Source organism: Saccoglossus kowalevskii, chromosome 5, assembly GCF_978046115.1.
Source record: "Saccoglossus kowalevskii chromosome 5, keSacKowa6.1, whole genome shotgun sequence".
Classification (NCBI taxonomy): Eukaryota; Metazoa; Hemichordata; class Enteropneusta; family Harrimaniidae; genus Saccoglossus; species Saccoglossus kowalevskii.
Window position 1 is genome coordinate 37852907 of NC_140645.1, and position 14494 is coordinate 37867400.

Here is a 14494-nt window from a genome sequence, read left to right on the forward strand (position 1 = left end):
TCTCATTATAATTTACAGATTACGTAGAAGAGCTCTTCAATACACTAGACTTGTATGTTGGAGGAGATTGTGTATTACATACACTTGATGATGCACCCCTGCCACTCAACAGCCAGTATGCCCACCCTGACAAAGTCTCGGCAGTTCATTGCCACACTACAAGATTCACATAACAGTGTAAATACATTTCCAGATGCTGCAACAATTATGCTAATAAAAAACAGGCTACGTTACACAGTTCACAAATTTTATTTAGACTTGTGATGAACAAAGAAATATGACAATGTAAACATTGGATTGTCTGTACATGTATGTGAGGAAAATAATGTGAATAAAATATAATTTGTACATGGATTACTATTACTATAGTATATGGTTTTAATTGAGTGACACTGTGTGACAATGAAAAAAGGAAACACATCTTCAGATTTTGGAATCTATGAAAAACCAAGATTTGGTAATTTAAGTCCTAAATAATTCTCTGACATAAATATTGATAACTCTGTTACTGCTCACTCTGGTAGTACTGTAGTCTTTTTCAATAAACTTCAAGTATCCCCTCGTTAACCTGTGGAGGTTTAGAAAATAAATAAGGTCACAATCTTTATTTGGCATTTGTTTATACGTAATTCATTCGTTTTATGATGCATCTTTTTTTACTATAATAAAGGCAACTATTATTATGTTATATATGTGTTTGAATTATGGATGAAAAAAATATTGAACACATTTACAATTAGTACATAAGTATAAGCAATTGCCACCCAATCCTCTCAAACGATTATTCAAAAATTAATTAATTTTTTTTTCTTCATTTTCTTTTCATAATAATATGTCAATTTTATTTCACCAAACATTTTTCAAATTTACGTTTAAAATTTTGAAACTTGCGGATGTAATGCACACCCGCGCTTCGTGTGAAGGGAAGCCAGGTCAAAACATTGGGCATTTTACGTGTGTAGAGCAGCCCACAGAGACGTCGGCCGATCCCAACAACCATATCAGAAATTGTTGATGGTGGAAAAAAATAAGAGTTTCATTTGTGCAAAAAAAAAATCAAACGTGATAAAGTAAAACGCCGATGACATTCGGGCCACACGAGACACTCACGCCTTCGACCATGAACGAAAATCCAATATATGGATGCCAATGCACGTTTGAACGAAGCAGGCAATATTTCTGAGGAAATTCGCGATCTAAGTTTATCGAGCATAATAAAGAGTTCACACATACCTCTTTGAAATTATCGATAAGATATTTTATAAAGAGCAGTAAGCTCAACTAGAACAAAAAAAACTAGAACTTCTTACCGACTCGAAAGTTGTCCAGTGCCGAGGTTCAGCGATAGTTTACAAACGTGCGCCGGGGACGGTGACATCACTGCGACCAGCCACACCAGAACGGACATATCTCGCATCTAACTCAACCCCATGCAACAAATTTGATATCCAAGTGTTCATTATGGCCCGTTCTTCCTCGACGAAAAAGTAAATAAGTGACAATTTAGTCAAAGACGAGAAAACTGCACAAGAAATTTGCCTTATTTACACGTATCGGCAATGCGAGCTGCCCAGCAACTTCCCTTTCTGACGTCACAAGGGGAATTTCTGTATGGCAATGAATAGCTAATGAGGAGCCTCGTTTTAAAATACAAAAAATAAAGTTGCTGTAGACTGAGTTTAAAACACATTTTTTCACTTAAAAAAAATAATTTATGCTTAGAAACATAAAAATTAATAATATTTATGTATCAATTGATAATTTTAGACGTGAAAATAGCAGCCATTTCACAGGCACTTTAAATTGAAAAAACAACAACATGACATTTATTACTGCTCCCATCCACGGTCCCTCTATCCCCGGTCTGGAAACGACTAGCGTTCTTTTGTCTCGAACCGCGGTGCGGGTAAACAAACCGTTCACACCCGGGCCGAGGGAGTCAGGAAGTCAGACAGATTACAATACCGTCAAAATATTCATTAAAATCGGAAAATTTACCGTCATGCAAAGCGATACCTCATTGTATGACTTCAGTTTGACTTCAAATTCGGGCAACCACAACGTAAACAAACATGTAAACAAAATTATCACTATAAAATTTGGATTTTTTGAACCCTGATACGCATCACAACCAGCCTACCAACTCATAAACATCCAGTTCCTGCAATGCAAAGATTAATATCGGGAATTATGTTCATTTTATAGTTTTAATAGGGAAAAAACTTCGCGTGCAAACATGCTGACATCGCTAAACAAATCTTGTCAAAATGGCGTCGTTCATGTTAACGTAGTCGATAGAGGGACTGTGTCCCATCGCATACAGTAACATTTGCAGTAAGATTAGGCTAAATGATATGTATGTAAACATTACTATCCCGAAAGAAGCTCAAATTATTGACTTATGTTACCATGGAATCTGACAGTTTAATGTGGAATTAGTTACTGTAAAATACATTATTTTAGCTGGAATTATTTTCGCTGAAAAGACTTTTTGGCTGTTTTGTGTGAAATTTATTTTCACTGATTTTGTTTTAAGTTAAGTTTTTGTTAAAAACAGTATATTCGCTGTATTTTATTTTCACTGAATTATCCCTTTAGCGACAATAGTGAAAATTAATTCCAAGCGAAAATAAAGTATTTTACAGTAAGTGAATTCTAAGTGTAAATGCTAGTTAGTATGCAAATGTAGAAACCCAAGTTATTAACAACAATTGTACGTGCCTGGCATTCAGTACTAACAGAGCATATAATGTCGTCGAGGTGTGCACCGTCATATTGCGAGTCATTGTTATCGTACGCCGTGTTGATTTACACTCACCGTATGTCCATAAATTAATTACGCATTAGGGTTAATTCAGAGGCAATGTGACAAAGAGTTGAGTGTTGCGCCACAAAAGAATGCGTATGACACGAAAATAACACGGTGAAGTGGTCTAATTCCGGAGTTGATAAGGAACGACGTCAACAGATCGATGTCAGATAAAAAACTTATTTGCTTTAGTTTGGGGGTGGGGGATTTTGACCTCAAAAAGTTTCCATCCTACAAAAACGATTTTATTTTTTAATGAAGTCAAACAAATCTTGGAGTATTTGTAGTTCGTTTTTTTTTCTATCCAATCATGGACAGAAATAACCGAAAAGGAAAAAAAACAAACATCCAAGACGAGAAAATGGTTTGGTTCGAGTGTAAATATGTGCGTCAAATGAGGTTCATTTGTAAAGTCTTTTTACACCCACCCGACAACCAACTGCTATGAAATACTACTCTCCGATTATCAATTTGTATTTAATGGTGAATGTAGTCTGACGCTATGACCAATATTTATCAATTAAGTTTCAGTGGGGGGTAGGGGGGGGGGTAGAAAAAAACTAAAGGAATTAAGTTTTTTATCCGACATCGATCTTTTGACGTCGTCCCTAACATGAATTTGTTTTCACCCAATGCGTGATAGCGCGTATATACAACATAACAGAGAGCCAGGTGGCGCGTGATGTTGTGTAACACGTTGCTTTAAGTCGGGGGATAACATATCTGGATTTGTGTCTACGCTATACTGGTACCAGAACCATATAATAGATAAGCGTTTGTTTTCGACCGACACTGAGCATCGCGGATTAACACGACACCTATGATAAGAATCGACGTGAACTAAAAAACGTCGTGATGTGGGATTTTAGTTTCCACCAAGTTACCCAATGAAAACCTCAGGTGAATTTCGTTTATTATGTTTATGTGGACATAAAATGGTTGGATTTACGTAAAGAAAGACGATGCTACTAATACCATTATTATGACATCACTAAAATTCAGTGGATTTTTGTTTATTTATTAGTTTACAATAAAATATTGAAAGTTATTGTCTGTCATCTCCTGGTTTTAATAACACATTTATTTCTGTATCTGATAAGTCACTTTCAATATCACACATAAGTAGTGGTAGCCTAGTGGTTATCACATCAGACTCATGATCAGTATACCTAAGTTCAAATCTTACCACAGGCTGAACATCAAAAGGGTCGACCCCCTACCCAGGGTGAGTGTGCCACAGACTCAATGGGAAGGCCAATTCCACTGGACGAGATTCATTCACTAACGAATGCGACTTTGGGGGAACCTTGGTTTAAGGTCCGCAGGTGCTTGTGTTCGACCGAGCCTGGTTGACGCCAGGATAGCGCATTAAACTGCCATTTGATAGTCCCATGAATATGAATATGACTTCTGTGGCAAAAATGCAAAGATGTGTCAGCACTTACAATTTGCACATACAAAAAAAAAGTCAGGAGAGACAACAGTGACTTTCAATGTCCAAAACTGCCGCCTGGCACAATAAAAAAAAATAAGTACAATTTTCTCTCAACAAAAACATCGATAATTTAAAATTATTCTATGAAAGTTGTATCCACCGAGAATTTAAAATTATAGCCGTCTGTCTGAATTAAAATGACGAGATACTGGCACAGGTGGTGGTGTCAATTCGTATATGCATTCCTTCATTTAAGATAGACTGGAAAGATTCTCTGTGGTTAAAAACAATGTCAGTGCCTTATTTATAGAAAGCCGAAAACCACCATTTCAGAGTTTGTAGCCAGCCTTCTCAACATTCGTTCAAAATTTATAAAGAAATTATATTGATGGGTATTTTAAATTTTGAGTATATTAATTTATAAAGTTCCAGTAATCAGCTAATTTCAATGCTGATCACTGTTCCTACACGTGTTCCCAGCTTGTCCAATACTGTTATTGGTCACATTTATGCAAATTATCATTCACATACAATACATGCTTGGAAATACCAACACTGACAAATAGAAAAAAAATGGTTGTATTCAGAGATTTCAAATCATACAATTGCGAAGTGTTCGACATGACTTACAGAATATTTCATGACAGTCAGTTTATCAAATTAATGACACCAGTGCAGAATTTGTCTTGTTCTCTTGCGTACAGGCGTATGTGATTTGCATTCAAAGACCACCAAAGCAAAATCAAACAAAACTCTGTAGATCACGAAAATCAATTAATACAAAACCTAAATTATACGCAAAGGTAATTACAAGCCATTACGAGTCAGGTGCTGTTTCTAGGTTTAAATCATACAGAAGCATTCTTACTAGTGTACTTATCATTTCCAAATAATCTTACTATACAAACCTGTTGGATGTGAACCATAATATTTCGAGCTGAAATGGGACGTAATCAATGCCGAGAAACAAAACAATCACCAATTTTACAGTGTGCACGCACTCTTACAGATTCAGTTGAAGTCTTTCAAAGTTTCAATGATCATTTCGTTAATGTGGGTGAGAAATTGACTAAAACAATTCCAATTACATCTCTGGACCGCCTCCAGTGCAAAGCTGTTTCCTTCAATCAGTTACTGTAACCATGGAGGTAATAAGAATTCTTATTACCTCCATGCTGTGACATACGTATGTAGTCTTCTAAACAATCGTGTGGCAGAGACACTCTTTCACCAAATCTTCTAATAGATGCTGTATATATTATTGATCATCCCTTGACTTATATTTATAAGCTGACACTAGTGAATGGTAAATTTTCCAATGTCTTGAAATTAGTTAAGGTGATGCCCGTTTTCAAAAAAGGTGAAGAACGCGATTTACAGAATTGTATCTCTATTCAGTAAAGTCATGGAGAAAATAGTTAACAATCGAATTATTAAGTTTTTTGACAAGTTCAATATATTATTCAAATACCTATATAGTTTCAGAAAAAATACAATCTGAAGTTAGCACTCATCAATTTAGTAAATTCCTTATCACGTCAAATGTACCAATGTAATTTAACACGAGGCCTATCTGTCGACTTTAGAAAAGCATTTGATACTATTGATCACAATATCTTATTTGCCAAGCTCGAACATTAGAGGCATTTGTCTTCGAATCAATGGTTAAATGACTATCTACAGCATCTATTACAGTTCATTTCAATGAGCGCTCTTCTCAAGAATCACGTATTAGGTACGGATCGGAGTTACTCAGGGTTCGTTCTTGTGACTTACTCTACCTTACTCTCATAATAATGATCTTTTGAACTAAATTTTTCAATTTTCGTTTGTTTGGTGACGATTCAAATCTGTTTCATACATATCCTGGGCAAGCCATTACATTTAATCTTGATGAGGTCAGCTTTTATTTAACGAATTTGTTGCCATGGTGCAATGATAACAAATTAAAAAGCAAATCGACCAATTATATAATATTTAGAGTTAAGAGAAAAAGTTAATTGGTCTGGATCGATTATTATTAGGAGTGACTATATAGATGAAGTTGATATAGCTCCATTTGATGGATACTTATTGACACATTTTTTAGTTAAACTAACCATATAACTCACGTGAACAAAATCATCAGGCATTTTTTTTTTCAAATCAGACACATCCACATTACGCACATTAATTACTGTATATTACTCGTTCACTCAACTTCACCATACTTCCGGTCTGGATATCTGGGGGAAGGCGTTCTCGTCACATTTAAATCGGGGGGGGGTGTCGTCACCTGCGCACGCGCTGGAATTGAGTCCCAAGCGACGATAACAACACACGCTAAAAACGCAAAAGCTCATGGGCAGGCGCTTGTTTGTAAACAATGACACTATGGCCATCTGACGCATGCGCAGGTGACGACTCCCCCGCTTTAAGTTATGTCACGAGAACTCAGAAAATGACGGGTTCATGCTTCAGCTTGTTCACAAGCCATTCAGCTTCGATAATCAAAAAAACAGACATACTTGATATATCCAAAATGCACAGACTGATGACTAGCACATTTTTCACGATTCAATGAAACACAATTCACCTTACTGTATTTCAGATTACATTAAACAAGTGAGTCATTCATATCACACTAGACAGCACACCAATCATAATCTTTACTTGGAATATAACCACATATAACATCCGGTCGTTTATCACTTTTTTGTATTCAGGTGCTAAATTACAGAATACCATTCCCACTAAGAATTGTTCCATAAGCTAGCCAAGTGGATTCAAATTAGCAATTCAACATAAACGTTTAGTACTTTAGTACCCCAGACCATTCGTCCCGGTGTTATCGCTATCGCCACACGAGATAACACCGGGACGAATGGTCTGGGGTAGTACTTTAGATATGTTTGAATTAATTTGTATTAATTTGAGCAATTCAAAATCTTTACAGTATAACATACATATGTATCAAAGTTCAAATCAATTGTACTAGGGGGACCGGACTAGACTAGTTGCTATTGTTCGATTACCTATTTACCTCATCTTCATTTAGCATTATAAATGATGTATTTATCACATATGATTATGGTGACAGTGAGTAAATTATTATTATTAGTTCCTGACCATTGGTTTGGTCGAGCATTGTAAATATCCCGCTCAGCAACTGACAACTTTGAGTGGGTAGGGTCAAACTACTCAGGGACTCGAGGTCACTTGACTGACTTACACTGCTATCATCATTCTATTTATTGTAGTAATAAATACAGAAATAACTAATTATTGATTTAATTCCAGCGTTGTGTAAAATAAAATCGCAACTTCCACAATATTCAGTCGCAGATTTTAAAATATATATAGATCAACGCTAGCTATAATAGGTACTACTCGGTGACGTGGATAACATAATTAATTATTAACTTGGTTACCTTAACTGTTTTACGTCAGTCACTATTCTAGATTTGTCACAAACACCGCCTCGCGTATGCCCTGTGTGATATATATAGAAGACACACGTCCGCCGATTATTACTCATTGAATTAAGCCTGGTGTTTCAACAATGCGAAAATCGAAGAGACTACGATCTGGGATCTGGACATTATCTGTATTGCTGTTGTTGGTGTTTGTCAATGCTATGATATTATTTAGGAGTGCGAATGAAGGAGACTCGAGTCAAGTACTAGAAAATATTGTCGCTAAGGTAGGTGGCCCAGAACAGCAGACGCTTATAGTCTCACCGCGACGGAGCTCGTCAATACACCGTACGCACAGACATGGTCTACGAAGTTGGATTGATGTGAATATGAATCATAGCAACACCGAGCATGTTACACCCTTGAAGGCTCCACGAACAACTTACGTCGAATTCTATATAACGCAGTCAGAGAAATGCCGAAGCCGGAATTTTGTGACAGGCGTGGTTCTAATAACAAGTGCGTCAGAGAACTGTCAAAACAGGGACGCTATTCGAGAAACTTGGATGAAAGCTTTAATGAAAGACAACGATGCAATAGTTGTATTGTTTTTGGTAAGTGTAACAAAACAGGAGGAACAGTTACATACACTTGACATTGAGTGCAGTAAATATCAGGATATGATTGTCATCGTCAGGGAAGTTCACGAAAGTTCAAACGTAGGGAGCGTGCTGTACTGGACTTCCATGTACTGCCCAGAGTCTAGATACATGCTTAAAGTGGACGACAGCACAATGATTATACCAACAAATTTATTACGCACACTTGGACGCTCTCCAGGTAACAACTTGGCGGCTGGAAAACTAGTAGTTGATAGTAAGCCGATCAGAGATCAGCGTTATTCAAGCTACGTGCCTAAAAGTTCGTGGTCGGGTGAAATATACCCTCCCTACTTACAAAGTCCGTCGTATTTGCTGTCCAGAGACATTGTGTCCAAATTATTAACAGCATATACAGAAGCACCTGATTTCCCAGTAGAGGACGTTTTATTGGGCATACATTTAAACAGATTAAGAATTACCCCCGTGGATTACGCTGACATGGATATACACGGATTAAAGCGGCAATATTGCCATTTGATAACTACGTCACTTTCAGGTAATTATTTGCCAGGTGACCTTTTATTTACCTGGAACCGTATAATGACCGCTAAGGATCTCCCCTGTGTAAATACGACAAATGAAGAACGTGCATTGCTTGATGGAATGTTGATCACCGATCCACATTCCAACGTTTGCTTTAACAGCGATGATGTCAACGAACAGACGGGCGAGGTATTCCTCCTAATACTGGTCAATACACTCGACGACGACGGTAAATGGAGGCGTCAAACTATACGAGACACATACGGTAAAGTGAAACGCGTCGACGATAAAACTGTCGTAACTTTGTTTGTCTCTCAAAGCGATAGTGCGCAGCGTATGTATGACAGTGGTATTATAAACTCGGAAGATGAGCTGGTAGTTCTGGGAAAATATGACGGCAGCAAAGTACGCAGAACTGTCGGTTTGTTATGGTCGAAGTACTATTGCCCAACAGCGAGTTACGTTATGGTAGTGGACGATGACGTTATTGTTAACGTCAGAAATACGGTTAGATATCTGTCGTCAGTAACGTCAAATTCCTTTGCAATGATTGGTTCTGATATGAAAAATGAAAAAAGTAGATTCAATGGCACATTCATATTGTCTGGGCAGCTGATTAATAAATTTGTGTTTCCCGCAGTAAACATAAGTTCCTACTGCGGCAACACGGCTTTCATTGAAAAAGCTATTCGATCTACCAACGTAAGGACGGTTATCCACGATGATATTGACAATGGCGGTAGAGTACGACACCTTTGTGATCTTGATAAATTGATAGCGTCAAGTGGTTTCTATGACAACATGGCTCAATACCTATCCGGTCTCCGGCTGTGGTTGGATTACCTGGAGTGTGGAAACAGTTTTAATAATTTAACTAACCGTAATTTTGAATATCTTTTACAACACGAGGATATGTGCAAGCGTTTCGGTGAAAACACGCGATCACTGACAGTCCTCATTGGCATTTTGTCGTCACCGGGACACTTTATTCAACGACTGGCTATAAGGCAGACCTGGGGAAAAATTTCGTCAAGGAACGATAATACGTTTATAAAGAGGGTTTTCTTACTGGGTAGAAGTAACTCAGAGTCAATACAGAACAAAATCATTAGCGAAAACTCAAAATATCGTGATATTATCCAACAAGATTTCGTTGAACACTATCGGAATTTGACGTATAAAACAATAATGCTATTAGAATGGGCGTCTAACTACTGTAGTTCAGCAGACTACGTCATTAAAATAGACGACGATGTTTTTCTCAACACCGACAATATGATCCGATTTCTAGCGTTGTCGCCACGAAAGCTGTTTTACTTTGGTGATACGCGAATTGACACACAACCAATACGGGACCACCACAGTAAATGGTTCACCCCCGAAGAAGCGTGGCCAGCCGAGCTGTACCCCCCGTATAATAATGGTCCGGCTTACGTGATGTCCATTGATGTTGTTAATGCAGTGTACCGGGAATCCAAACATTACCGTGTTTTCCCCTGGGAAGACGTCTACATTGGTAACATCACTAACGATTTAGGCGTTGGCAGTTTCCCACACCATGGTTTTGATAATAGTAATAACGTTTTTCGTGATGCATGTTCTTTGTCTGTTGGGCTCACTTCTCATAGTTTTACACCAACAATGCTTTACAAGTTTTGGAGTGAAATGAAATCATGTGAAAAATCTCCTCAAACTTGTTGCTACAGGCAACCAGAATTTATGAGGAGAGCGCCATCTTTGTCACAGAGTAGATACGCTGTTCAAAATTTTGATCCGTTGAAACATTTGCCTCAACTGTGTAACCACAGTAACGACGAACATAACATTCACCTGCTTATACTCGTGGCTTCGTCATGTCAAAAATATGACATGCGCAGGTATGCTCGGTTGACGTGGGCAAACGTCGATTCTATAAAAGGCCGCAGAGTGGCGACTTTTTTCGTCGTTGGAAGTCCTTGTTCATCTTCTTCCATGGAAACATTCATTAAAAACGAAATATTTATGCATCGTGACATTATACAAGTGAATGTCAAAGATAAAACATCTAAACAATATCTGAATTTTAAAATGTTATTATCGCTTCAAATGATGTCTCACTTCTGCGCATGTGCAAGTCACGTGATGATCGTCAATGACGACGTTTTCGTGAACGTTCCCGATCTGTTAACATTTCTTGCAAAACACGGGGATAACGACTTAAATTTAAAAGGTGGACGGTTTTGTTACGATGAAAACTGTACTTGTTCCCGTGGAAATCGTGACGTAAACTATTTACGGAGATTGAAATCATCGATTAGCGACGAAGAAGACGACGAAACACTTGAGAGTGGCCAGAAAGGGACGATACAGATTTCTAAGGTGGATTCGACGATAATATTACTTAGTAATAAAACAGTGGCTTCGGTTAGTGAAAATTTGCGAAAATATTCCGGAAAAATTACGAATATCCAAATTGAGAGAATCGTGGAGAAAATTGGAAAAACAATCGACGTACATACAGGTTTTGACGTCAAGGGGAACACGGCGGCAGTTGAAGCTAGAGGTGGCAGCTCCTGCTGGCTGCATAGAACATTGGCGTCGGCGTCATTTCAATATGCTCCTAATATGGGCATGGTTGCAAGAAACATGCACAATGGTGAACACTTTCGCTGTGACAGGAACGAATACAACCCGGATAATGTAACTGCTTACGACTGTGATCGACAAATTTACGTACGAAGTGATGGAAAGACGACGACACTTCATCTGAGACAAAACAAACATTCTGAATCCAAAAATCCACGCGCGTCATTTTTCATCAATCACCCTGAAGTGTGCCAGTTTAGTAACGGTAAACGGAAAGACGTGTTTCTGTTGATCATGGTTACCACATTATCCTACGAAGAAGAATATAGAACAGCAACAAGAGTCACGTGGGCGAGCACTTCCAAGAAAAGTAACAACAATGTTGAAGTACTGTTCTTTCTCGGCGTTCCCGCGAACACAGCTGATCAGATTGCGATTTTACGTGAAGACAGTCTAAATGGTGACATAATTCAGGGTAACTTCATAGATAATTTCCATAATCAAACAACAAAAACACTAGCACTAATAGAGTGGGTCAGTACATTCTGCGCTGGGGCCAGATATGTCTTAAAGACACGTTCAGATATGTTTGTTAATGTTCGAAAACTTGTCGAATATTTGTCACTGCCATATCGAAACCTTCAAAACGGACTAGCATTGGGGCGACTGCTTGTTCACATGACGCCAGTACGCAATGAAAAACACCTGTTCTACACATCGTACGACACGTATCCTAATACAACCTTTCCCCCTTACCTCGGTGCAACTAGTTACATAATGAGCCGCGATGTTGTACAAAAAGTTGACCAAATGTCTAGAAAATCTGCGATGTTTCCATGGGAAGACGTCTTCATGGGTATGATGTTGACAAAAACCGGGATCACTATGCGAGATCACTCGTACTTCGCAGGCGGCTCTATCTTGGATGATCTATCAACATGCGAGACACAGCTTTACTTCTCCTGGAGGATGAAAACTCCTTTTAGTATCTACGCATATCATCTTCAGATCATGAACGCCGATTTGGACGATTGTCCTTCCGAGCAACGTATCACGGAACATGATTTAACATTTATTCAACTCCCCGATAAAAAAGTTGTCAATTGTGATAATGACGTCATTTTTCTGGTAATCTCGGAGAGTTCAAGTTTTTCACGGAGAAGGGCAATTCGCGAGACTTGGGGCCAGTATTATGAGAAAGTCGAATCTAGGAATATGGCAACTGTTTTTCTTCTGGGGAAGAAGAATTCTCGTGATGTTGAAATGGAAGTCAAAACAGAGTCCCGAGATTTTGGTGACATTTTACAGGGCGACTTTATAGAAACATACAGAAACCTGGTGTTGAAAACTATTATGGGATTGAAATGGATTAATGAATATTGTCTGGGTGTGAATTACGTCGTGAAAATTGATGATGACGTTTACGCAAATGTTAAACTTTTGATGACATCACTGGAACAAATAGACAGAGTTAACATTTATCGTGGGTTCACTTATAGGGGTATGATGCCTCTGAGGGACTCTTCAAATAAAAATTCAGTTTCAAAGGAAGTGTGGCCGGATAGGCCTTTCCCTCCGTACAACGCCGGTCCTATGTATGTATTATCGAAGGACGTCGCAAATCGCGTCTACAAAGCTGCGTTTGACGCGCCATTGCTGGCGAACGAGGATGTGTTTATTGGAACGGTGATACAAAACATTGGTTTGTTACCACAGTCAGAAACTAGAATTGACATTAGTGGAGACCAACACAGTGCCTGCCAACTTAACGGGCTTGTCGCGCGCCATCATGCGTCCTCAGATGAAATGTACAGGTTTTGGTACCAACAAAATAAAAACATTCTTTGTGACTCGCACCAAAAATTTACAAAGTTTGAAACCTTCAAACCTAAATCTTACGTAGACACAACTATTGTACGTTATGTAGATGACAGTCATGTGGCACAAAACTGTAGCCCAGAAACTATAATTCTGATTATAACTCGCAGCGCACCGAACAATTTCCGCGTAAGGACATTGATCCGTAAAGTAGTAGCGCAGACGACAGTTCTTCGGGCAATCAGGGTTATTTTCTTTGTCACAAAAAGTGCCAGTGTTTCTGCGCAGGTGAACGATGACGTCACACAGGAAAGCAGCCAACACGGAGATATTGTGTTTGTAGACCTTGTAGACAACATAGAACATTCTACTCAAATTTTAGTATCTGAACTTCAGTGGAGTTCCGCGTTTTGTAAAAACATGCAGTATGTGTTATACAGTGACGATTCCATTTTCGTTAACTACCTCGCCATTTTTGAATATTTGCGTGCGAGTAACAGAAGCAATTTAGCATCCGGGTATGTACAAAGTAACATTGTCCCCGATAGAGAGCCTTCTAGTGATGTCTATACTCCGGTAGATTTGTATCCTGACAATGCGTTTCCAGTATTTATTCAAGGCCCACCATATTTATTCTCCTTTGATGTTGTGAAAAAACTCTCACATACAACAAAATCGACGCCAATATTTATTTGGCCACAAGTATATGTTGGACAATTGTTGGAACAGTTGGGTATTGAACCAGAACACAATCCTGGCTTTGATGTAACGGGACAAATAAGGACGACACACAAATGCAGCCTTAGTTCACTGTTAACGTCAAACTTTTTTACCACGAGGCAGTTAGAGATTGCGTGGAAAGGTATAGCACAATGTAAACAACTTTAAGACAATGATGTCTGCTTATATCATCCAGCCAGCAAAATGTTTTAATTATATTCTAAATTACAGTGAAAGGCAGAAAGCTGTCGTCATTATACACGTTTCGTCAAACAAAAATAGATACTAGTATTGGAATTGAAAAAATCACCATTCCAGAAATGCTAGTGTGATACCATTGTTAGTCCTAATTAATAGTTCAAAAGTATCACATCAGCTAGCGTCTCATTTTAAAAATCTGGGCGGTCGCAGTTACTATGTCGCATGAAGGCTGTGTGCGCTTTATGGACGTTGACATATTTTGCTCTCGGGTCAATAACTATAATTAAATCTCTGCGTTTCAAGAATAAAAGTTGATGACAGGTATGATTTGTATAAATACGTGTATATGTCAAGCACGAGCTTTGTGCCACTCACTGTATATAACGAAATTTTTTACACTCATTCT

The 14494-nt window shown here is 38.3% G+C and overlaps 1 protein-coding gene and 1 long non-coding RNA gene across 2 annotated transcripts; one reads left to right on the forward strand and one right to left on the reverse strand.

The window, feature by feature from the left end:
* Nucleotides 1–230: 230 nt before the first annotated feature.
* LOC146746119 (uncharacterized) lies at nucleotides 231–1539 on the reverse strand. Its single transcript, XR_014929447.1, has 2 exons — nucleotides 1311–1539; nucleotides 231–568 (listed from the first exon to the last, which is right to left on the reverse strand). It is a non-coding gene; the product is annotated as an uncharacterized LOC146746119 (long non-coding RNA).
* A 6246-nt stretch (nucleotides 1540–7785) lies between these two features.
* Nucleotides 7786–14055, forward strand: LOC102806376 (uncharacterized). The gene has a single exon (XM_006822709.3). The coding sequence runs from the start codon at nucleotides 7786–7788 to the stop codon at nucleotides 14053–14055; it is 6270 nt and encodes a 2089-aa protein (XP_006822772.3).
* The last annotated feature ends 439 nt before the right edge of the window (nucleotides 14056–14494 follow it).

What these genes read in the sequence shown, in the direction of transcription:
- LOC102806376 (XM_006822709.3), top strand. Translation starts at nt 7,786, where the DNA reads ATGCGAAAATCGAAGAGACTACGATCTGGGATCTGGACATTATCTGTA.